At 51.1% G+C, this 25,627-nt stretch overlaps 2 protein-coding genes across 2 annotated transcripts in view; both read right to left on the bottom strand.

Moving 5' to 3' along the window:
- ESRRG (estrogen related receptor gamma) overlaps window positions 1-768 on the bottom strand; it is a 122,803-nt gene extending 122,035 nt beyond the window's left edge. Inside the window, exon 1 of the mRNA XM_061558894.1 lies at window positions 592-768. The gene's annotated coding sequence lies outside the window, so the exon portion shown is untranslated. The remainder of the gene's footprint in view (window positions 1-591) is intronic.
- LOC133346880 (keratin-associated protein 16-1-like) overlaps window positions 1-24,516 on the bottom strand; it is a 45,710-nt gene extending 21,194 nt beyond the window's left edge. The window contains exons 1-5 of the mRNA XM_061558708.1: window positions 24,485-24,516; window positions 21,000-21,076; window positions 19,406-19,546; window positions 13,712-13,797; window positions 13,509-13,614 (exon numbers count right to left, since the gene is read on the bottom strand). Coding sequence (XP_061414692.1) covers window positions 13,509-13,614; window positions 13,712-13,797; window positions 19,406-19,546; window positions 21,000-21,076; window positions 24,485-24,516 — 442 coding nt within the window. The remainder of the gene's footprint in view (window positions 1-13,508; window positions 13,615-13,711; window positions 13,798-19,405; window positions 19,547-20,999; window positions 21,077-24,484) is intronic.
- Window positions 24,517-25,627: the final 1,111 nt, after the last annotated feature.

Raw genomic sequence — 25,627 nt, 5'->3', positions numbered from 1 at the left:
CCGTGCAGGTCTCGTCTCCTCACCTGGCTCTCGCGCAGACAAACTTACGGGCACGCAAGGATGCCTCCCTTGTGCCGCGCGATCAGCCCGTTCCTCGAGCAGGCGACGCGCTCACGCGCGAAGTGACTGTCGACGTGCTCGCGTCACCTCCTGCACGTCGGGTCGGTAAGACGCGCGGTCGCCGCAAGGTGATGAACCCAACGTTGGATTACAGCACCCCAAGCATCGGGATTCTCTCTCTCAGGTGAGGCGCGAATGCGGCCTGCGGGGATCGCAGTCGAGAGGGGGGGGGGGGGGCTTCGTTTGCGCGGGACGTGTGTGTCCTCACGAAGGCCATGCACCTTAAACGTCGACATCGTCTCGTCCTCTAGTCTAGGCGACATCAAAAACGCCACCTCGACGCGGTTTCTACAGGTGACGACTCGCAAACCATGGCACAACGACGCATCACGCAACTATTTGAACCCCCACTACCTGTTCAAGTCACCGTGCCATCGGCACTTTCCTGTACAGCGCAAAACGCGTTCGACTCGTGCAGCGTCGACGATGACGACGACGACTGCGAATGTGACGCCGTCCATTAATCGTTACCGTCTTTCGTTGCGATGGTGCCGCGGCCTCTTCGCGCTGTGACTACCTTGGCTGCAGGTGAGGGTGAACGCAGGCGGCCTCGCGGTGGCCGATCACAGACGCGCAGGAGGAGACGGGGTCACGCGCGGGTGTCGGTCACCTCCTCTACGGGGGGGAGGCGAGGGCGAGGGGGGGAGGGGTTGTCTCCTGTGCGTCTCACGCTGTGATCAGAAGTCCTGTCGGCGGCACGTGCTCCGCGCGCGGCTCTTTAAGGGCTCTCTCTCTCTCTGTTTTATTGCTTTAATTCGCAAGATTACCGAGGGTGCTCTCAAGCGTTTCCCACCACCCCGCCCACCACGTGGAGGCACGCGGCCTGAGCCGACGGCGGTCGGGTCAAGTGGGGCCCGGGTTGTGGCCCCGGGCGATGGGACCGCGGGCGAGTTCTGGCAGCAGCAGCTGCTGCTGCTTCTGTCCAGGTCAGCCCGGTTCACACCCAGATCCAGCCCGGCCCGACACACCCACAACCCAGATGAAGACCCCCCCCCACCCCGCTATGTAGGCTCAACAGACTGTTGGGACAAGTGCTGTTGGTGAGAACCTCTGTGAAGACCAAGACGGCGCACGAGGGGGTTGGGTGGCCAGCATTCACGCTCGGCCGCCTTTGTCTCACCAGTGATGATGTTTACACACTGCACCAGGTACTCATTTGAGGCTAAGTCGACCTAGGGGAAGCCGGTTCAGATTATTGTCACTGGTGTTGGCCGTGAGCGGGAATTGAACTCGAGTCGCCGGGTTCGTAGCTCAGCGCACTAACCGCTACACTACCGCTACCGACTGCACAAGACAGAGATCCCCCTTATAGCCTGACCAGACTGTAGCTAGCACCACGCCCGGCCGCGCCAGGCACTCATTTGAGGCTGAGTCGACCCAGGACCAGTTCAGACAATCATCACTGGTGTTGACTTTGAGCGGGAATCGAACCCGGGTCGCCAGGTTCATAGCGCAGCGCGCTAACCGCTGCACTACCACTCCCCATACACACCTAGCACCAACACACACGCACACACCCGCTGCACTACCACTCCCCATACACACCTAGCACCAACACACACGCACACACCCGCTGCACTACCACTCCCCATACACACCTAGCACCAACACACACGCACACACCCGATGCTCCATCCACATTTGGGAGATGCAGCGTGTGCGTGGTCTTCCCAGCATTGCAGCACCCTCAGGGCAGGAGGGGGAGGGGGGGCACCGCGTACCAGTTCTGGTTACCGAGAACTTACAACCACAAGCCCACCAGCCCCAGGGACATTGAACGCCCTGGGCGGCACGAAGCAGTTACCCCGCAGCCCTTGGTGCTAATGGCATCCAAACATAACACGGCAAAGTGCAAATATGTAACTTTGGTAATGAAATGTAAATAAAGTGGATATAAAGGCAAAAACAATGGGCACTTTGAAAAGACAAAGCTGCACTGCCCCACTTCAACGCTCGCGCGGCTCTATGTGCGTGTTTTACGTGACCCCTCCCTCGTGTTTTACGTGACCCCTCCCTCGCCTGTAAAGGCCGCTTTATTGCGCGCACTTTACTTTGGTCACGAGGAGCTTGCTGGGGCGAGGAGTGGGCACCGGTGGCCTGCGCAGGCCCCGCTGGGGTGGTGGGACCCCGCTTGAGCAAAATCACAGCAGGGCCTGTCTCGTAACCCAAGACGCATCGCCACCATGAGTCAAAGGTGCACTACACACGCGCACTACACACGCGCACTACACACGCACACTACACACGAGCACTACACAGACGTGCGCGTGCGCGATACACATCCAGCATAACGCTTATCTGCGGTGAAGTGGGTGGGCAGTGCAGGCACGAGAGGATTTGTGAATGAGAGGCATTCTGCTGTGAAACACAGCCCCCTTCGCACATGGGGCCCTCGATGCGTCGTGAGGCGTCAGAGCACCGCGCGTGAACGACGAGCCCAAGAGTCACCCCCCTTGGATATTCCGTCACTTGTCAGTGCACGTTGCTTATTGCATATTGAGCTAAATGCCTCCATGTTCTATTTACTGTTGCTATGCATGTCCCCGAGTTTATCACGGACTCGTTGGTGAAGTCGCGTGGCGGCCTGTGTTCTTGCTGCTGCCCTGCTGCCTTTCAAGGGCATTCCAAACGTCCAGGTGTCGCTGGACACTGCGTCCTGTTAAGCAAAGTGAATAAACAGGATCAATAGCGCGACCATTCAGTGATGTGGAGATTAACCCAACTCCACTTGGTGGTGCCAGCCCTGGTTTTCCAAGGAACACACCTGAGACCATGCCAAGGTAGTTAATGCAGTGATTGCAGGAGTCCTTTCTCCTGTAAATCCGATTGCTACCTGGCCTAGGCCTGTCCTACCCTGCACATGCTGAAAAACAAAACTAAAATGGGAAAAAAACAACCTTGGTTTAAACCCAGTCACATTTCAATAACTGCAACTATTCAGTTAGAACAAGTGAACTTAACTCAATTGAAATTTACTCATGATTAATCATTACAAAATTAGGACAATTACGGTCTCATATCATGAATAAGAATGTCACCCCAAGCTGGTGAGGCCAATGTTCACTCCGGGTTGAAGTTCATTTTGTTGAACCAGCTGAGAACTCGGGATACGCCTCGTGTGCGAGAGCGACCTGCAAGTCGATCACTTCACCTGCGTCGCACCAATCCCACAAGCTCACCCACACACAACAGAGAGAGAGAAGCCACAAAGCTCCATGCTGGATATTTCTGTAACACCGTCCACGCTGTGACAACGGATTTCAAACGTATCGCGAGCTCCCGGGAACGTCTTTATAAAAGGCGAATGGCACAATTGCACATTGCTCGTGTGAGTTTGTTAATTTTTTTGCATAATCCTGATGCTGGGTGGGATTTTGAATTCGCGTAACAAAGGCAGAATTGAAAAGCATTAAAGTAATTGAAAAAATAACCTGCCCTATATTAAAAATTAATGGGTTCATAAAGTTATAAATTCAGCAAATGCATAAAGTCATTATTTTTTACTTAAGTGAACTAAATTAAAATCTCTACACAGCAATCTTCAATGTTTCTATTGAATTATGAGCAATAATAATCGTTTGAGGCAGATATTAATATTTCAGTCGTTCCACCTCATTGTTTTAAAAAGAAGTGTGCTGGTTTGTTAGATACAATGTGCATCTCTAACCGGCAGTGCATCGTTTTGCAATTCCCAAAACTAATAAAATGCAAATGAGTTGGCCGTCTGATATGACAGCGTAGATGAAATGTCTAACTTTGGAAACTGGAATTCTTTTGGAAAAAATTAACAAGAGTAGAAAAAAAGACATTGTTTCATTTTGAATAAAAAAAAGTATAATAATGACATAGTATGAAATAAATATCATTGTTCTTTCATTTCTCCCTCAAGGTCTTTCACTGACAGGAGGTAGTATTTTATGAGATCCAGTGATTTTCTTGTTCTTCCAACCATATAAATGTGTGATGTTGTGCTTGGCCGCTCTGAACAGGAGCTCCGGAGATATGACATACAATCTAGCAGCCCATGACAGCATTTGCATCAGGTTTATGAAACAACCTTCATGGGGCCAGATCCCATAAAATAAGGGAAACAGACATGCATATGAACTGCATGCACGAATGTTACTAAGCTCAGCTTGCTTTCTTCACACTCTGGTTGAAGAAATAAATTGGGTTTTTGCATTGCACCCAACTTTCGAAAGTTAATCATTATCGTCGTGTGTTCGTGGTTTAATTTCCAGCCTGCGAGCGATGGCTATTGTTAGAAGCAAGGTGCAGCCACCGAGAAGCCATGCTCCATTGTCAGAGCTTTCAGTTCTTCGGCACCATTTCCAAGGGACCCCTTGATAGAAGAAGCCAATGCCAGATGGCCGTAGTTGATTCCCCCCGTAATGTTTTACCACGGCCAGCCAGCAACCCGGCTGGAATTCCACCAGGGGTATTTATAATACCCACGCCCTCACCGATTGCAAATATGGGACACGATCGTGGAGAGGTTGGCGCTCTAAAGAGACCGTGCGCGCAAGTTTGTACCGGCATTGAAGGGTGAGACTCAAGATGCCAGAAACACAGAGCACTTGGGCTCTTCAGCCACAGCAGCCAATACCGCTGATGAGGGTGGCAAGGAACTGAATTGGACTGGATTGGCAACAGCTTGGGTCACGTCTTGAGCCAAATCTCTTTTGCACTGTTGCACATGCTGTCTCATCTGGCACTTCGGTGTCCTCACTGAGTGCTTATTTCTGGCCAGAATGTGCAGAGTCCCAGCTAGGGCTTTTGTGTTTTTTTGTTAGACGGTTAAAAAAAATCTGTTTACCATAGATTGCAGGACCTCAAAAGCCAAAAGAGACGTTGCATTTTTTATGGGCATTCCCGTGGTGCCCTGTCAGTGACTAAAGCCATCCAGGCATGCGTCTCTCCTGTCCATCCCTTGCCCGCCGAATGAAAAAGACTGAGCTTAGAACAACCGCGCAACCAGTTGTTAAGTCACAACGGCGCATTGTGCAAAATTAGTTTTGACAAAGTCTGCCCGTGCAGTTCATGCAAATGATGCTTCGCATTTGTGTCCAGCCATAATTCTTGAGCAACATTCTCATTTCGGTCAAACGGGAAGAGGAGAGACAGAAAGGATTAGCGTGCAAAGCGGCTTCCATTTTACGCTCTGTCAAGGCTGGGATATTGATTGTGCGGCGCGGCCAGACTTTCGAAGGCCGCCGCTCCAGCGCTCTTGGGCATGGTGGCATCGCGAGCCAACACATCGCGCCGGCCGCCACCCTCACGCCGGCAGCGCCACAGCACATTAATTACGCCCCCCCCCCCGTCCCCCCCCGTCGCACACTCGCTCCTTCCTAAACATTAAAATGTCCATCACATTATCCGGAATACACGGAGAATTTGTGCAGGCTCTGCTGCTGCCACGCGAGGTGTTCTCTCCCTTACTCCCTCCTCCCCCACTCTTCTGCTTTCATTCACAATCATTGTCTGTCGGAATGGTAATGCCGTCATATTTTTTGTCATCATTCAATTTTACTCCGAAAGCATAGTTAGCCGGTGGATTTGTCAGCTTTGGAGGAAAACAACAGATCAACACACAATCTGCGGAAAGATAAAACGCAATGACATGAGATGTGCCCAAGGCTAGGCTTCCAACTTTAGAAAATCCACTTCTTGAGGATTGTAGCAGTGCCTTGAGGGAAGGCATAAAGCTCACTTTATAAAAGATTGATTTTCAAACATCCCGAGGTGTTTCCACCACATTTGACACAAGAATGCAGCATCTAAAAAAAAAAACTTTTGGAGAACTCTTCAAGCAAAGGCTCGATAGATCATGTTCAGGTAACGCTCGTGAGAGACTCTTTGGTGGCATCTGGGTAGCACGAGCCGAAGGTAATGTCTCCACTTGCAGAGGCCCAAGGGAGACCTCTCATCTCCTTGCGAGACTATCAATAGGAAACTCTGCTCCAAAGCACGTTGGGCGAGGTTTTTTTAATTATTTATTTCCATGAAGTGACCCAACAAAGATCTTTTCTTCTCTTGAGGGGAACAACAGCCAAGGGTCGGTCGTCCAGTGGCTTGATCAAATATTTTCTCATTTAAAACAGATGGGCAGACGTCTGACAGCATGTTCCTGAACCGTGCTCCTCATGCCCCGTCTGCCACGCGGAAGCCGACATTCACTCAGCCACCCGGACTCTGTTACCCTGCACACAGAGACATTCCTTTCCTTTTGCCAAAATATATTTTTTTATTTGTTTTTGTTATGTTAAGCAAAATTAATATTCCAAACGTAATCCAACGCTTAAAGGGCACGTGATGAAAACGCACCTGTGGACAGCCAATATGAGTTCATGTCAGGATGTTGTGGCTCGGCTGATGGAAAGTTTATTAAACTTTAACCACAACATACCTTCATTTATTTGGGCAACAAGCTGTAACTAGACATCCATGACTGGCATATTTATCAAAAGATGCATTTATTAAGGAAGCCTTCACAAAGACTTATAAGGCTAAATGGCTTCATTGTTTTAGCACTAAATCCCATGGAAAATTTCAACAAAAATATGTTCTAATGATGCGAGGGGCAATTTCAGCACTCAATGTTTTCGTTCCACACAGAGCCATTTATTCTACTTTACTGTGTGCTGCAGTGGTCATCCATGGGCCAGAGAAGCAAGCGGCACCGGCTGAGGTGGCTAAGCTTTAGTGAAACCAATTTCTTTATATGGGCAATAAAAGAGAATCAGTGTCATAACATTTTCCGTGGTTATCACATCCAAATATCACCTATGGCTCAGGTGTAATATGTTCCCTGGGCCCTTGAGGTACGCCACCACTACAAAGTGGAGAGACTCCTGGACACCACCAGAGAAGGAACAAATCGTAAGGAGCCCAGGAGAGACCCTCCACAAAACCCGTAAACACTGCGCAGTCTCACTCAGTGGAAACCACAGCCGACTCCGACCGTATCACCCCATTCTGTGGTACAGCCATCCAGCTGCTGTTAAGAGGTCGTGTGGGAACGGGACCTGCCGTGCAAGAAGCAGCATCTCCCTCGAAAACCGTCCGGGACGTCGCTCCCTGTGGCAGGGTGCTCACGTGACTCGGAGCAATGTGGCCACACAAGCCACCACAGAAGCGGCCGTGTCGGTCGATGTACACAGAATGCTGGACCGAGAGTCGCCATCGCCTGTCCTGCTGCTCGGCGTGGAGTGCGGAAGAGCTGTTGCCGGTGCAAGACTCGAGAGGAGCATCGCCCTCGAGCGGCACGAGAGGCTTGGGAGGAAATGAGGCATTCTGCGTGGACATTGCGGGTCCCAATCGACCCTGTGCCAGGCGCCACTGTGTTGCATATGCCACGGGGGCTGTGTTTGGATGCCGAGCGAGAATATTTGTTTGCGGATTAAGAGGCAACGGCTTCACGGAGCGCTGAAATAAAGTTTCAAATTGAATGTCTATCTTCATAATGTAATCATTGACGTGTATAAAAAAAAACACACGGACACTCGAAAAATGAAGCTACTGAATTTTGTAAGACACCTCGAAACGTTTTGGAAGATTTTTGTAAACGGTCAACTATATTTCACCCTGGCGCCGCTATAGCAGATGCGAGAAATGCCGCCGATACACGGACAGTGCCGTGGCTTCTTCGCGAATTCTGTTGACTTTAAAGACAGAGCCGAGCGCACGATGACGCGGCGGGCACTAAAACGCTCTCGAAAATATCTTACGCAGAATTGTTCAGGCCGTAACCCTATTCTAACTGGGGCCATGTTTGAAATGGGTTATCTTGTCGCGGTAGAAATGAGGGCAGCTGCCACGCTGACCCGATAGACTGACTATCGCTTCATGTCGGCAGATGGGTTTGCCACGGTTTGTATTTGAAGACATGCATAGAGATCGTATTATGCAAACAGAATGCCTTCTCGCTGAACACAATAAACACGAGAAATCAGAAATGCCCGGTGTGTCTATGGAAACTTGCTGAAGCACGTCTGTGCGTAATAATCTACAGCGTGCAGTACATATCAATAATGGGCACGGTAAAAAAACACAACAAAACCTGAAAGCTGTCTTGAACACTAAACAAATTAAATTTGAATTTAATGACGGGCACAGCATGCGCTGAACTAAATATATCAAAACAACTTTCGGTGTTGGTCGTTTTGATGTGTGCGTGGATGTGCAAGCGATGCGGCGGTGGTTATTGCATGTGTACATCCTCTCTCGTGGCCCTTCAATCGCCCAGTCTGACGCATTTGGTTGGCGTGGACTACGATTCGATGCTCTACGGGGCCGCGTGGCGCAAGGCAGACCCGCTGGGACCCGAGGCGATCACCCCGCCCGCGGACATCACCGATGTGACCACAACAATGAGGGCCTCTTCGCGCGCTTATCATCGAAATCGTTGGTGTCAATGTTACTCAGTCCTGGTCGTTATCAACGCGCCTTTTTTTTTTCCTGCGCCACTATTTTTCTCAGCTAAAATGCGTTCGTTTTTAATCGCCGCTGACCTGGTGTGACATCACTCGGGAGGGGGGGGGGTCATCATGTTCGCATTGCTACAGAGAGGAGCTTCGTTTCCAAAGCAGTTGCAGATGCGTGCCTGCAGAATTCCAGCCTCGCAGTCAAATAGAAGTAAAGAGCAAGTGGCCGCTGCACACACGCCAACCAATTCGGACCGGGCACACCCCAATGCGGCTCTGATCAACTTGAAATGGACCAAATCAGCATTAAAATGTCGTGAGTTTGCCAATTGTTTCCCGGCTACACGGGGCCACCGTGCGTCGCCACAGAGTGATGCTCATATTATTCACAGTGATTCCTTATCTCGTTTTGTTGATTAGCCAACCTCTTCAAGGGATAGATTTTTTTTTGCTTTTCATTTCCTTAATTGCCTCAATAAAATGCCACAAATATTGAACAATTACACTGTAAATAATTCGATGAATTATATTTTTCATGAGATTACTTTACATTATGTACTGTATAGCCAACTGGTTAGTATTGTATTAATTTAATGAACGAAAGGACATTTCGAATGCTGATCTGCTTCCGTTATTTATCACGCAAGACAGTTTGATGCTCAAGGAGCGAAAGGAAGGCTCGATGGAGCTTTTTTATGTCATATTACGAACATTAGAAAAGCTACCTTGTCAAAACCTGGCATCTTTACGGCTTTTAACTACATATGCTAAAATGTAGCTTGCTCAGGAGGGAATATACAATATATAAGCTTTCACAGTTGGCAATTTTGTGTTTATACCTGTGAGTAACTCTACCACAGGGATGGCATTATGACGATGCGATCTTCTGCATTCCAATAAGAACACATTTTGAATTGCGAAGAGTCTCAAAATTCGGTGGCATGGCTGGGGATCCGAGAGCCAAGTTCAGGTGAATCAAATGACAACACGTGGCAGGGTGGCTGCGTGGAAGAGGAATATTTGGGACAATGAACTGCACCGATGAGTTTTCATTTTAAAAACGTTTGCCACTTTTGTTCTCTGAGGTGAGAGAAAAAAATGCAGTAAATATTAATTGTAATAAAGAGAGATCATTGACACGGCAGACATTAAATGAACGTGACTTCCCAGCTTCATTCAAGATGCCTTAAAGAAACAACAACAAAATCCCACACTATTCAAAACAAACAATGTACCATGCGCAAATGCTGTGAAATCTGTGACTCTCATAAGTAATGGACTTGGCAACATTCTGGAGATCAGATTTCGTCAGGAGCTGGAGATTACATTTCGTCAGGAGCTGGAAATTACATTTCGTCAGGAGCTGAAGATTACATTTCGTCAGCAGCTGGAGATTACATTTTGTCAGGAGCTGGAGATTACATTTCGTCAGGAGGTGGAGATTACATTTCGTCAGGAATTGGAGATTACATTTCGTCAGGAATTGGAGATTACATTTCGTCAGGAGTTGGAGATGACATTTTGTCAGGAACTGGAGATTACATTTGGTCAGGAGGTGGAGATTACATTTCGTCAGGAGGTGGAGATTACATTTCGTCAGGAGTTGGAGATTACATTTTGTCAGGAACTGGAGATTACATTTGGTCAGGAGGTGGAGATTACATTTCGTCAGGAGTTGGAGATTACATGCTTCGCTCGCGTGGATGCAGGATCGTCGCTAACGGAGTCTGGGCCCCTGCGAGGCTCAGGCTGCCGGGACCCTCATGCCGCCGGCGTAATTATCGCGTGTTGGTGCGGCATTGATTACCCGAACCTCAAGTGACCGGCGGCAGTGTCAATAACGCAAATTACTCCATCCTTTAAAATTAAACACTCTTTACTCACCCAGAGAAAGATATGGATTTCTAACAAAAATCTAACCACTTCGAGAGGATCAAGAGGCACCACAACGAGCGAACCAGGGTCGTTTGACAGCCACCGCGCTTCTGTTTTCACCGCTTGGACTCTGTGTTCTTTGCCGAGGCGGTGGAGGAGGCAGCGTAGGGCAATGTGGGGCAGCACGGGGGCAGCTGCCTCCCACGCAGTCTGCCTCGTACCTTTTGTGTCAAAATGCAATTTTTCAAACAGGTGAGAAACTTTGAGGTTGGTGTGATCAAGCAATTTTACGGGGGAAAACTTTCAACGCAGTCATGCGCGGTAGCTCGGAGTGATCACATTTTTCACGATGCATTGACTGCTGTCACTGGTTCTCGCCAAAGCAAAAACATTCTAAGGGAGAAATAAGCAAGTGGGCTAGCAAACGAGCAGCGGAGTTGAGGCGTCTATTTTGCAGTGAAAGGTGCACACGTAAACAATGCCCATGTTTCTGTGCAGATGTTAGAGATATAACTGTCAGACGGGAAAACACCCACAGTTCCTAGCAGCAAGATTTGCGGTGTCATTTGTCTGTTGCTGACTGTTCGTGCCTGTGCGGCAGGTAACGGGTTTGGCTTGTGGAAGAAGCCTCTGCTGTACCTCCTCGTATGCAGCCGCTACGAGAGCGTAATTGGCCACGATGGTGAGGCTGCGTGATTGCAGAGATCACTTAGTTCGGTGCCTTGCGCGAGAGAATCGAAAATGACAAGCTATGTTTATTAATTTAGATTGACGAACTGAAGGCCCACAAAGAACACTACAACTTTTATTTGTCGCACCCTGAGCTGGAACGAACACGCAGCGTGCCAGAGCGGTACTGGCGATGCATTCTGTTTAAAAACATGCAACTTGCACGGCCTGTGAACACTTTAATGAGACGATCCTGAACTTTGCCAAGTTCTAAATAATCTTTGGCCGTTCGCAAAAACTTTATGAATGCAGTTGAGAGAGAGAGAGAGAGAGGGGGGGAGGGAGTGGAAAGTGAGATTTTTTTCAGGGGTTTTTTTTTGTTCAGAGTTTGAGTCACGGGTTGGTCATTTCACGCCACGAGCGGTGGTGGACCGACCAGTGCGAGCTGGTCTCGCGCTAATGCGGCCATTCCCGTGCGCCGCCGCGCCGCGTGGCCCAGCCGCCTCTCCGCACTCTGCCGATTTTCAAGTCATATGACATGACCAATGTTCGCTTGAATTTAAATGGCAAAAAAATACAACAGGTGAAAGATCGCCAACTGCGACAAACTGCAAAGAGGAAACACTTTAATATCTGCATGCCAGAGAGAAAAAAAAACTAATGTTTGTACTAGTTGCTTAGCGCAGCTAAATCTTAACGTTACACTAAAAAAAGGAGGCATGATACAGCTTTTTCATTATCCAAAGCATTTCATTCCTTCAAACTCAATTACCTTCCAAAAATGCAGCACATGACATATTGCAGCCAGCCATTTAAGGTTATTTCAAGTCAGAGTAAAACGACTACAATTCCCCCTCCTGCCAGATTCATTCATCAGAACGAAAGCAAAAAAAAGGTCGGAATGTTTATCAGGGCTGAGCGATTCAAGGGGTCATACTGTCGTGCGGTAAATAGAAGCCACGATGCAGCACAATCGAGCACTTTTGCCAGCAAATGACAGGGCATTGTAATGCCACGATGTGCCGAGCATACAACCGCATGCGGCGCCACAACACACATGGAGGGAATTCTCTGTCACTTAAAAAAAAACTCCTCTGGATTTTTGCTTCAGCGAAAATGAGACGAGGGAGGTACGAGTAAGAAAAAAAAAGATCGTGCTCCAGATGAGTCTGAAATAAATAAAAGCAAACGTCACTTCGCTTCTTTTGCGCAAATGCAACAGGCAGCTGCAAAGAAAGCGACGTGATGCTCGCTCTGGTTGCACGAACAAAACGCGGTTTTTGGAGATGTTGTTTCTGAAGGTGAGTTGCTCACTTTTCACCGTGGGGGTGGGGGAAGGGGGTCAGGGTTTGCTTTGCGGATTCCGCATCGAGAGTCAACGCTGGTGCCACGTGATAGCGCCACCGAATCGCCCTCCCTAATCGAGTCTCAAACGGCCTCACGGGGCCCAGTGCACCCCGGCATGTGCGGCGATGATGGAGAGTAGTGATGGGAGAGAGGGGATGGGAGAGTGATTGTTGGGAGAGCCGCGATGTCTGCTGGTGATGGTGAGATTAGTTAGAGGGTAATGGTTACGAGAGTACAGTGAGAGCAGAGTTGGTGATGAGAAAGTGATGATGAAGGGTGGTAATTGGAGAGTTGTGATGATGAAGATGACAATGACGATGATGAAGAAGTGTGGTCAAGGAGAGTGTTGATTTGAGCGTAGTGACAGAAGAGTTGGTGACGGAGAGCGGCAATGGGAGAGTGTTGATGTAGAATAGAGATGGGAGAGTGGAGATGGAGGTTGGCGATGGCGGTATGGTGATGCGAGGGTGGGTGATGTGAGTGCTGTCGCATTTGGAGGCGAGGTGTGACGAGGCGAGGGAGAGTGGGGTGGGTGGGGGGAGGAGGAGGAGGCTGCTTTATGGGAGTGTCAGTGATTTACAGACATCAAACGGTGGCAGAAACACCAGAGGCCTGATTTGCATTCAAGGAGAAAAGTACGATGTCCCGAGCTGCTGCACACAGCTGAGGTCCTGCTCGTTTGTTATGGCGTCTCCAACGCGGCACCTGTGACAGCAGTTTAGTGCCATGCCGCCGTCGCCCTATCCATTCCGCGCAGCCGATGAATTAGCATCACAGAATAGCGCACTAAAGCCAACGGCCCATGTCCCCCCGCGTAGTTCGCCGTGTCTCCACACACACACACACACGGGCGACAAATGACACTTAGGTGTAATTAACTCAGCCGAAAATGTGCGGAATATTGAAGTGCCCCCCTCCTCCCCCCCATTAAGTTAATGTTTCATTTCCACTTTCACCTGAGCGTTCTTGTGCCACCCGCACCTACGGTGATCTGCATCGCTGGCGGGGGGGGAGGGGGAGGGATTAAACGACAGATCTTCGTCATGAAAGATCTCTGTTCGTAATGCTCCCGACCGAAGTCGTCGTTGCCACGGCGGCGCGTGAGAGACGCCTCTGCGCTCCGCGCGACGTCCACGAAGGACAGCGTCGAGACGGAGTCCCCCGTCGGAGACGTGCCCTTCTGTGGTGGGCAACAGCCGATCCGCGTGCAGGCCGCACACCCGTGAGAGTGCTTCGAGTGCGGTGTTCAAGCGCGTGCGCGCGCCGCGCGATGGCACCTTTTGGTTGAGGGACGCAGCGTCGTCGACCGAGTCGCGGATTGCGAACGACGCCACGTTTTGGTGTACGCGAACACCCGTCGCACCTGTGCACACTTCGCAATCGTCAACGCGAGTTAGACCAGACGTGGTGGGCTGTGTGCGCCGCAAGTTGGACGAATGCGCGGAAACGTCACAAGCGAATTCGTTGACTTGACAACTCAACAGCGACAGGGCCTTCTGAGTTTACAGCGAACAGCTGAGAATCAACCGAGGGGAAACGAAGAGTAGCAAGCGAAGTGCAAATTGATTGGCTTTGATGATGTGGAGGGAATATAGTAGACTCCGGAGAGCCCCGCACAGCACTCTGGACGAGCGTGAGACAGTGCCTTGCTCGCCTTCAAACCCTCTTAGTTCGCAGTTCAAGGAACGCGTAATGCTTTTAATTCAATCTCTTATTGCAAAGCAAAATATTCGTCGAGTTTTATCTTTACTGAAATACCCCTTTCACTCGTTTGGCAGACGATTCTAATTGTGCATTCGTGCAGTCCCCAGTCGTCGAAAATCACTCCCAGCTCTACCTCCATGCAACTTTCAAATTATCTCAGGTGCAACACGCACTTTTGATGTAAAACAATCAAACCATCACATACGTACAGAAGGCGATGTATTAGTGGCAGACATTGTGGGTGAGGAGTAATTTGGAGTGAGATGGTGTCAGTTGGTGTGGGTGAGTGAGTGGGCAGGAGTTGTGGGTGAGTGGGTGGGCAGGAGTTGTGGGTGAGTGAGTTGGTGGGCAGGAGTTGTGGGTGAGTGGGTGGGCAGGAGTTGTGAGTGAGTGGGTGGGCAGGAGTTGTGGGTGAGTGGGTAGGCAGGAGTTGTGGGTGAGTGGGTGGGCAGGAGTTGTGGGTGAGTGGGTGGGCAGGAGTTGTGAGTGAGTGGGTGGGCAGGAGTTGTGGGTGAGTTGGTGGGCAGGAGTTGTGGGTGAGTGGGTGGGCAGGAGTTGTGAGTGAGTGGGTGGGCAGGAGTTGTGGGTGAGTGGGTAGGCAGGAGTTGTGGGTGAGTGGGTGGGCAGGAGTTGTGGGTGAGTGGGTGGGCAGGAGTTGTGAGTGAGTGGGTGGGCAGGAGTTGTGGGTGAGTGGGTGGGCAGGAGTTGTGGGTGAGTGGGTGGTCAGGAGTTGTGGGTGAGTGGGTGGGCAGGAGTTGTGGGTGAGTGGGTGGTCAGGAGTTGTGAGTGAGTGGGTGGGCAGGAGTTGTGGGTGAGTGGGTGGGCAGGAGTTGTGGGTGAGTGGGTGGGCAGGAGTTGTGGGTGAGTGGGTGGGCAGGAGTTGTGGGTGAGTGGGTGGGCAGGAGTTGTGGGTGAGTGGGTGGTCAGGAGTTGTGGGTGAGTGGGTGGGCAGGAGTTGTGGGTGAGTGGGTGGTCAGGAGTTGTGGGTGAGTGGGTGGTCAGGAGTTGTGGGTGAGTGGGTGGGCAGGAGTTGTGGGTGAGTGGGTGGGCAGGAGTTGTGGGTGAGTGGGTGGGCAGGAGTTGTGGGTGAGTGGGTGGGCAGGAGTTGTGGGTGAGTGGGTGGTCAGGAGTTGTGGGTGAGTGGGTGGGCAGGAGTTGTGGGTGAGTGGGTGGTCAGGAGTTGTGGGTGAGTGGGTGGTCAGGAGTTGTGGGTGAGTGAGTAGGCAGGAGTTGTGGGTGAGTGGGTGGTCAGGGTGTGTGGGTGAGTGGGTGGGCAGGAGTTGTGGGTGAGTGGGTGGTCAGGAGTTGTGGGTGAGTGGGTGGGCAGGAGTTGTGGGTGAGTGGGTGGGCAGGAGTTGTGGGTGAGTGGGTGGGCAGGAGTTGTGGGTGAGTGGGTGGGCAGGAGTTGTGGGTGAGTGGGTGGTCAGGGTGTGTGGGTGAGTGGGTGGGCAGGAGTTGTGGGCGAGTGGGTGGGCAGGAGTTGTGGGTGAGTGGGTGAGCAGGGGTTGTGGGTGAGTGAGTGGGCAGGAGTTGTGGGTGAGTGGGTGAGCAGGGGTTGTGGGTGAGTGGGTGGGCAGGAGTTGTGGGCGAGTGGGTGGTCAGGGTGTGTGGGTGAGTGGGTGGGCAGGAGTTGTGGGTGAGTGGGTGGTCAGGGTGTGTGGGTGAGTGGGTGGGCAGGAGTTGTGGGTGAGTGGGTGGGCAGGAGTTGTGGGTGAGTGGGTGGTCAGGGTGTGTGGGTGGTCAGGGTGTGTGGGTGAGTTGGTGGGCAGGAGTTGTGGGTGAGTGGGTGGTCAGGGTGTGTGGGTGAGTGGGTGGTCAGGGTGTGTGGGTGAGTGAATGGTCAGGGTGTGTGGGTGAGTGGGTGGGCAGGAGTTGTGGGTGGTCAGGGTGTGTGGGTGAGTGGGTGGGCAGGAGTTGTGGGTGAGTGGGTGGTCAGGGTGTGTGGGTGAGTGGGTGGGCAGGAGTTGTGGGTGAGTGGGTGGTCAGGGTGTGTGGGTGAGTGGGTGGGCAGGAGTTGTGGGTGAGTGGGTGGTCAGGGTGTGTGGGTGAGTGGGTGGGCAGGAGTTGTGGGTGAGTGGGTGGTCAGGGTGTGTGGGTCAGTGATAATTGGCGATAAGTGGGTTATTGTCAGGCAATGGAGTCGAGTGATTAGCGCAGTGGTCGAGCCGGTGGTACGCAGCATGGGTGAGTGGTCGGCAGTGTGGTGGAGTTAGTGGGGAGCTGGTGCGGGTGAGTGTTGGGCAGTTCACCCCACTCCACCAGCCAAGGCCTCCTGCGACGGCCACCTCGAGGTGGTGGCGGTGAAGCAAGCCGAGCTCTGCCATGCTGCGTCGCCGCACAAAATCAACGAGCAATTCATGCGCCGCTTTTCTGTTTTTTTCTCTTCACTCTCTCGAAATGTTCTTCATAATGAGGCCTTTTTAAACCCTCACAGCTGCGTGGAATTTTCACAAGCTGGGAAGGAGAAAACACAAGCCGTTGCAGCCCGATAAAGACAGCCATTAACGGGAAGCCCCCCCCCCCCCAACCTCAGGGTGCTACGCACAACACGTGGGGGGGGGCGCGAGGTTGTCTGCCAGGATCGCCGTCTTCTAACGACATCCACACTCCCTCAAAACAAAAACACAAACGGGGCCTGATTAATGGAGGTGGCGGCCCTCACTGTCAATCTTCCCGCTCTTTCTCCCCCGCTCTCCCCCATCACGCCCCCCCACCCCACTCTCCCATCACGTTCTTCCATCACGCTGTCCCATCACTCTCCCATCACGCTCTCCCCACTCTCCCATTACTCTCTCCCATCACGCTCTCCCCACTCTCCCATCACGCTCTCCCCACTCTCCCATCGCTCTCTCCCATCACGCTCTCCACACTCTCTCCCCACTCTCCCATCGCTCTCTCCCATCACGCTCTCCACACTCTCTCCCCACTCTCCCTTCACGCTCTCCCCACTCTCCCATCGCTCTCTCCCATCACGCTCTCCCCACTCTCTCCCATCACTCTCTCCCATCACTCTATCCCCACTGTCTCCCATCACGCTCTCCCCACTCTCTCCCATCACTCTCTCCCATCGCTCTCTCCCATCGCTCTCTCCCATCGCTCTCTCCCATCACTCTCTCCCCACTCTCTCCCATCACGCTCTCCCCCCTCTCTCCCATCACTCTCTCCCATCGCTCTCTCCCATCGCTCTCTCCCCACTCTCCCATCGCTCTCTCCCATCACGCTCTCCCCACTCTCCCATCACTCTCTCCCATCACTCTCCCATCGCTCTCTCCCCCACTGCTCCCCACTCTCCCATCACTCTCTCCCCACTCTCTCCCATCACGCTCTCCCCACTCTCTCCCATCACTCTCTCCCATCGCTCTCTCCCATCACTCTCTCCCATCGCTCTCTCCCATCGCTCTCTCCCATCACTCTCTCCCCACTCTCTCCCATCACGCTCTCCCCACTCTCTCCCATCACTCTCTCCCATCGCTCTCTCCCATCACGCTCTCCCCACTCTCCCATCACTCTCTCCCATCACTCTCCCATCGCTCTCTCCCCCACTGCTCCCCACTCTCCCATCACTCTCTCCCATCACTCTCTCCCATCACGCTCTCCCCACTCTCCCATCACGCTCTCCCCCACTCCTCCCCGCTCTCACCGTGGGTATCGCCGCGCTTTTGGCGTGCGCCTCAAACTAATTTCGCATCAGAGCAATCAAACATCTTTCATCTCATTAACAGCAGCACAGATGTTGGTGGGTAGCTAAAAAAAAGGGGGCTCGCTTAATTAAGCATGCAAACTACCCCGATTGAGTGCCGGTTTTCGACTGTTATGGAGGAAATTAACTGAGGCCGTATCAGATTTCGGCTAATGAACTGTTACTTTCCGCTCCTCCCGGTTAACAGCCTATTAACATGGCAGTAATAAATTTCTCCTAATCTGAATTGAAAGCGGGGGCTGCTGGTGAGTGATGCAACAACGTGACGAGGGTCCTCAAACGAGCCGATACGACGGGAAAAGATATTGTTGGGGATCGGAGAGAGAGAAGGAAAAATAAAGAAAGGAATTTGGTTTCTTTGGAGATAAGTGTGAAATAAATACGGCATTCCCGTCCCCCGTGTAAACCCTCCCCGATAAATGAAATACCCCATTGCCTGCTGTCGAGAAGCTGATTGCATTGATGTTTATTGGATTTGAAGAGCACAGCTAAATGGATTGTTTGAAGTGGGTTTGACATGAAATGGACGCTCCCTCTTGGATAACTTAATGCAACTAATGGAAGTGTTTAATGATACAAAGGCGGAGGGGCACTCGCTCGACGGCGGCTCTTCAACTCGCCAAACACAACCCCAAACGACGCTTTCGGCGGGAATGCTAATTTCGCGCGCGTTTGATTACTTTCGGCACGAAATCGCTTTGCCTTTGACCAAACACCCTGCAGGTAACGCGTAATCATTAACGCGGGGAAGTTTCGTCCGTTGTGTTTTTTTTTTTTGGCGTGTTGCTGCTTCTGCTGCTGCTGCTGCTTCATTTTGGAGCGAGGTTTACGCAGCAGGTGAACACGCACCAGGAGATGGAACTCGCAGGAAATAATCATTCCAACCGAGGGTGCCCTGAGCGGTGGAGGCTCGCGATGCGCACAGGCAGGAGGACGTGGGCGCACACGCGCGACCTCGAGCCATCGATCGCTGTGGCCTCGGCTCCTCGCATTGAAAAGGCGCAATGCTCCCCGCAAGAGAAAAAAACACATCAACTCAAGTCGGGACAAAACAATAGCTAAACCTTTTTTTTTACTTACCTCAACACAAAAAGGCGTTCGCTTTTAAATGCAACAATTAGAGACGCACCGGACTGATAACGCGTGACACCGTGAACCCCGCAATCTGGCTGCCCGCATGATGATGCCGGTTGTAATTACTGGCGAAACGTCGTACACTCGGATTGTAAATGTTGTGGCTTGACTCTCCAACGCACCGGTTAGTGCTGTACTAGTATACTACACTATACACTACATTATACACTACACTACTATACACTACACTATACACTACACTATACACTACACTACTATACACGACACTATACACTACACTACACACTAGTGCTGTATTAGTGACGAATTGGCCACGTTCTGTTTACGTGACAACCCTTACTAGTTGGCCGTGTCGGGTGGTGGCGGGTTTATCGACACGTTTACGCGACCTAACCCAACAACAAACCGTATTACGGGCGATAAAACGTACTTGAAATGTTCCCCGACAAAACATTAACCCCGAGGAGCCGACGTAAGTTGTTCTGTAAAAGACGAAGGATCAGGGCGAGGGAGTGCAGCTGTGAGCGGCGCGCGGCTCGGAGCCACTCCGCGGGACGCGAGCGCTCCTCCTCTTCCTCACGCCGCCCAAACTCGGCCCTCTCCACGCGTTGGGCTGGCTTAGAGGAATTCCACACCGTCGCTTCTTACAAACAAAGTGTCTTGTGGTACAACAACAACAACAACACAAAGGGGCCACATTTTGTGTTTTTCTCCGGCTTCAGTAAATGTCGAGCAGTGGATCTTAGCCTGGGGTGCAGGCACCCCCTGAGTGTGCGAGGTGCCCTCTCTGGGGGTTGCGAGACACGGCCAGATTTTTCCAGAAGGTAAATCATCGCAACACACATTAAGCACGGACACGTCAGTACAGCTACTTTGTTTCATGAAACCTCATGTATTTATTAACATTATACATTAAAAAAACATTTACGATAAAAAACCAAAGGGCTACAAGGCTACAGAAAGGTTAGGGACCACTGATTTAGATTGTGAACCAAACCCTCGGCTGCACCTCTGCTGCCCCAGTTACACGTGCAGGGACTGCATCGGCACACGCACACACACGCACACACACGGCCTCGGCACTCTGAGTGTCCCAGAGTAAAAGGTGGCCCCGTTTCACGTGAACCGGGCGGCGTTCACCTCGATGAGTTCGTGGGCACGTACGCTCCTAATGAGAGGCAATCTCTCCCCTCCTTCCGCACGAACATGGATCATTATCGCGTTGATGCAGAGTGACGCTGAGTCACAATCCCCGTGATGTCCCGGTGATTAGGACCAATGGGAGAAGAGGTAAACAGTTGTTTACAGACCACCAGCGGCGAACGTTCAGCGGGGAAATTGCGGGGACACGATGCAGCCTCCCGTTGCTGGCTCTGGCTGATGGATGGCGCGGCGCTTGCACGGCCGGACTGCTATGACATCAGCGAGTTTGACACTCTATATGGATTATACCCGCAGAGGAAACCTACGGCGGATCACAGCTCGAAATCTGCAAATGGGTACAGAGCCATTTACAACGTGAAAAGCCACCAAAAAACGCTGCATGCTCTTGAGAGATCATGAGTAATATTCGATTTTAGCTGGCATCAAATTTGAAAGAAGAAAAAAACACATATTTTTCCTTAAAGCTAATATTGCTTATTGTGGCTTGGGTTAGCACACTGTTTAATCTTGCAAATAGCGCAGAGAGAAGGGCCTCCTCCCAGCAGCTCTGCACGCAGCAGCCACTGGTGACGCTACCTGCATTATTTCAATTACTCCATTCCTCACTTGCAGCGGCAGCGTCGGCAGCCTATCATGCATCAACCCGCCCGCTTGTCAATTATGTAACAAAAGTAAAAATGTGCACCTCTGCGGTTGACCCGGTTAAACGCGGTGGCCACGTGGATGTAAGTTTTGTATTTTTACTCGTCAAATACATCCCACTTGCCAAATACGTGGCGGACGGGGCAATCGGTGGACGGGGTTGCCCGCGGACGCACGGAATAATGTCTGCAACAACAACAACAAAAACAACAACAAAAACAGCCGTGGGCGAGCGCCGGGAATCAGAGTCGATTTCGTACCCTGACAAAGCGACGCCACCTTGTACGCGTCTCCCAGTGTGTTGCCACTGCACGCTCTGTTCCCCGAGTTCCAACACCTTATGGAAAGTGGGGTGGGTGGGGGGATGTGGGTGCTCGCGGAATATTCGTAGGGCAAGCGACGTGAATATAAATGCAGAGGAGAAACTCGCAGTTCTACTGCCCACGCAACAGAGTGTGTCACCCATCGCCTTCCGCCTCAATGCTACGATGGCTTCTGATAAAGCGCAGCAAATGTTTGTTTCCCCATGGGTCTGGTTTGACGTCGATCTGCATGCAGCCGCACGACAGAAGGGACCTCGAGAAGTGTGTGGACGCGCCACTTTGGCGGTAGCCCGAGGCTGAGCGCCACCAACTTCGCTTCCTCGCCGGCGTCAGCGAGCGTGCATCGTCGCACTGTGCTCCCGGGTTTTTTTTTTGTGTGTTGTTGTTGCTACAGAGCCAGCGCTTCCGTTGACATTTACCGGCTGTGCCAATTAGCGGTGACAATCTGAAAATACTGCCTCGCATCGGGAAGATAATTGCAAGTGTGTTGAGAGTAGTTTTAAATTGATAATTAAAAGCTCGCGTCATAATTACAAGCATAAAACGCAGCAACATTTCTTACGGAGGGAAAACATCTCAGATATGTCCTCGTGCCAAGCGCCTCTCTCTCCGTCCCACGGTCTTGGGCCGCGCATTGTCAAGATGGGAACATTTTTCTTCGTGTCCGTGCAGTTGAGGGAGGTTACGGAACATAGGATGTCCAGGAGGTGCGCAAAGACTAGAGGGAGGGTGACACAAAGCCATTTCCAGTGATGTGTCTGCACATTAAAGAAAAGTTTAGTACTTCTCCAGCCACAAAAAATGTTTTAACAAACATCGGTCTCCCTTGAATCTTCCCAGCAAAACGTAGTACACCTACTGTTATTTTCCATAAGCCCTTCTGCACTCTCTTACCCAGCCGCCTGTATCTGACTCTAATTGTGTAAATTGCAATGTTTCTAAGGCCATTGCTGTAAATGATTAAAAGGAGCAGAGGTTAACCCTGCCCATTCACCACCTAATCCCACTTAACAAGCTTAGCAGCTGGCGGCATGCCGTGCCATAGTTAAATGAAAAGTCCTCCATCCCTTAACCTTTTTACCTCTCTCAAAATAGGTTTGTGTAATCCAATTCATTTCCTGGACTTCCACCATCCTCCATTAGGACTAATATGTTGGCTGAGGAATTATATGCTGGCTTGAGAGCAGAGAGTTGAATAACTCAAGTCTCTCCTCCTCCTCCTCCTCCCCACACCCCTGCCCGACCCTGTTTCCCAACTTTGGCATTACAGTTTTCCTGGCCTCCTAATGGATCCAGCCACGCGCCTTTAGATGAATGCCTGCATGTGCTCAAAGTGAGAAGAGCCTGCCAGAGCCATTACCCTGATTGTCTGCCTGCCCAGTCATTCCAGCCGCCTAAGCCTCACTTAGCCTCGTCAAAGCCAGCCAGCATCACCCTCCCGCAACCAGTCTCCGCAGTTGGCCAATCACAACAGTAAACTTTCATCTCACATTCAACTGGAAAGCCACAGCAGTGTTCCTCTCTAAAAGATACTCAGCGATGCCAACCAGTTTTGTCAAATTGTGTGAGTGTGAGAAGTGAGTGTAGAGGTGATAAAACACGCCAAAGAAAGTAATTTTCTAGTTATCACCATTTGTGACTGCTGCTAATTGAAAATCATTACAGAATCACTAAACGGTCTGGAATGAACACAATTAACACTCCGGATACATTTTTAAAAAGCTATTTTTTTCTCACAATATTTCCTTTCTTTTTGTCGTGGTAGAAAGACGAAGGATTTTTTTTTTATCCGAACAACGCTCCATGCAAGCCGGTGCGCACACAACGCTGGCGATGCAACCTCGTTATGGCCTCCACACAGTCCACTTTATTGTTTTTACTGTCTGCTTTACGATTCCAATTTTGCTCGACATTAAATTTAGCTCTGTACTGAGCCTCTTTCTTGGCGATTTTATTACTTGTAAAAAAAATGTCAAACCAGTTCGGTGCTTGAATTAATAACATCAAGGTTAGGAAAGTAACTTTTATCAGTTTGATGAACATCGGGGCGACCGCGTGTGTACGCGCGCGCGCGTCCATTGAGCACACAGCGTGGCCCTACTTTGTCCGTGCGACTGTTTTAAACTATTTCAAGCAATCCTAGGTGTACGCAATGCATGAGGGTGTGTGCGTGCGCACATTTGTATTCATGTACGGTGAACTTCTTTCGCACCGCACGTAGCTAGCCGTGTTCATCGGAAACGCGGAGAGCGGCATTGCAGCAGTTAGCGCACTGCGCTTTGAAACCAACGTGTTCAATTCCTATTCATGGCCAACGCCAGTGACGATTATCTGAACCAGACCTTGGCCTCCCCTAAGTCGAATCCGCCTAAACGAAGTACTTTGTGCGATGTGTAAATATCTTTACTTGGGAGACAACGGCGGTCGGGCATAGTGCTGGTCCCCGACCCCCTCGTGTGCCGTACTGACCTTCAAAGGTGTCCACTAACAGCACTTGCCCCAATAATCAGTTTAGGCTATATGTGTGACCTTTGTCATTGTGTGCGCTTTAACATGCTTGGAGGCTGGTGTGTGTGTGTGCATCTGAGTGTGCAGCTGTGTATTACGTGTGTGTATGTGTGCATGTGTGTATGTATGTGTGTATGTGTGCATGTGTGCATGTCCTACATCACGATGGGAAGTTTTGGTTTTCACTGCCTGGGTTTCACTGCCTTTGTGTAATGAGGCGACTGCCTGGCCGATCATTATCCCGGGGTTCATGCTGTGGTCACCATGACCCAATGCGCATGGCGAAGGGCCTTCAAAAGCCGCACTGTATCAGTTTGCTACCTGGAGGGCCATCTCACAGTCCGCAGAAGATGTCCAGGATGCTATACAAACTCAAAGAGGCCCGCACAAGCTGCTGCCAGCGAGTTTGAAGAGCCAGTGAGGTACTTTGGAGCTCACTTTTCACTAAATGCCACGTGGAGACTCAAAGGACTAACACTTTAAAATGAGGCCGGGTGAAACTCGAGGCTCATCTCCGTAGCCCACAAACCACTCACTCCCTCTACATTTGTACAGTTGCATTTCATAAACATACGGAGTAGGCCTTATTTATTCTTCAATCCACATTTTTAAAAATTAGTTCTTTGAAAAAAATAGAAGTGCACTTTAATAGTAACATAAATGATATCACACCATGAAAAATCCAGCATGCTAATAACCAGATAACGTTCCATGAGGTAGCATTTAAACCTCTCATTTAATGGACTTCACAGTAATTAGATGGCCATTAAACCTAAATAAATGAAAAATGTCATGTGGAGTTAATATCAGTCATCCGCTGAAAAATCAAAATGCAGAAAAAGCGAGAAAACTACGACACCGAGCCGAGGCAAGTGCCCTCGCTCGCGGGCACGGCTCCTACCGCGGCCACGCACCTGAGCACCTGCGGCACCTGTGCCAGTGGCATCTCAGATACGAATATCTTCTAGAACTACCTGGGCAGCGTTCACGCATGGCGAGTTAGGCGCGCGCGTGCAATACGTGCGTCTGTTAAACCATTCCCCCGAATATGATTCCGTGACCAAATGCACACAACCGAATGGCTGTTGCGTTGAGGCCATGGTGCACCCTCTCCCAGCGTGGACGATCCGTCCGTGCCTGTACGATGACGCTCGTGGACACTGCACAGGCAGCGGCCACTCGAACTCCCCAGAATTAACAACGCATCGGCTCCAAAACACCTGTGACCGGCACCACTCCCAGGCTTCAGGCTGTACAATTCTGCCACTGAGTTATGCCTCGTCTACATCACCGTATTGATTTGTTGAGGGCAATTGTCAAGGAACTGTTCGCCGCTACACCATGTTGCTGTGCCCCAAAGTGATCTATAGAGAATGATATAAACGCCGAGATGTAGGTGAGGCTAACCAACCTGCGTCTGCCATATGGCCAATGCACCACCAAAGAAGGTTGCGCCAAATACCTCAAGCTAGATCCTTAACTGCTCCCCCCACCCCGTCCGCCTCCGTCAATAGAACGCATTGGAAGCGCCACGAAAAATAAAGGCCATATCTCTGGTGCCGGCCGGATCGATATGTGTAAGAGAAGGTCCCATGGCAGCATTTAGCATTGACGGGATGAGGCGAGCAGAACGGAGACAGAGCGCTTCGCAACAGGCATCGCCTGCAGTCGCCCGACCATTCCCCTCCATCCATGCCGCGGCCGCCGGTCGCAGATCCTGAGTAAGCAGTTTTGTGGATTTAGGATTAAAGTCTCAGGCTCTCTGCCACCTCTATCTGTCACATTCAAGGCGCCCGCGATGTGTGTTGAAGATACACGTGGCGAGGGGAGACACGTGCCGCGTTATAATCCGTGGGAATTTCATTGCCTTTGCCAGACGGCATCGGCGTGGGCGGTGTGCCGGCCCAGGTCTACGCAGGCCGCTCTTAACAGCATTCGCACGACGCCCTCGCGAGAGGCCGCGGGGACTCTTCCCCCCTTCCTCTGCGGGACCTTTGGGCGTGCGCGCGTCCACGCGGCAGCAGTCGCGTGGATTTGCGCATTTCTGTTGCTTTTCA

This window comes from Lethenteron reissneri, chromosome 25 (genome assembly GCF_015708825.2).
Source record: "Lethenteron reissneri isolate LAM-NWPU_2019-01 chromosome 25, ASM1570882v1, whole genome shotgun sequence".
In the NCBI taxonomy this organism is placed as follows: domain Eukaryota; kingdom Metazoa; phylum Chordata; class Hyperoartia; order Petromyzontiformes; family Petromyzontidae; genus Lethenteron; species Lethenteron reissneri.
The sequence above is the reverse complement of the archived record's forward strand: the minus strand, read 5'-3'. Positions and strand labels throughout refer to the sequence as shown.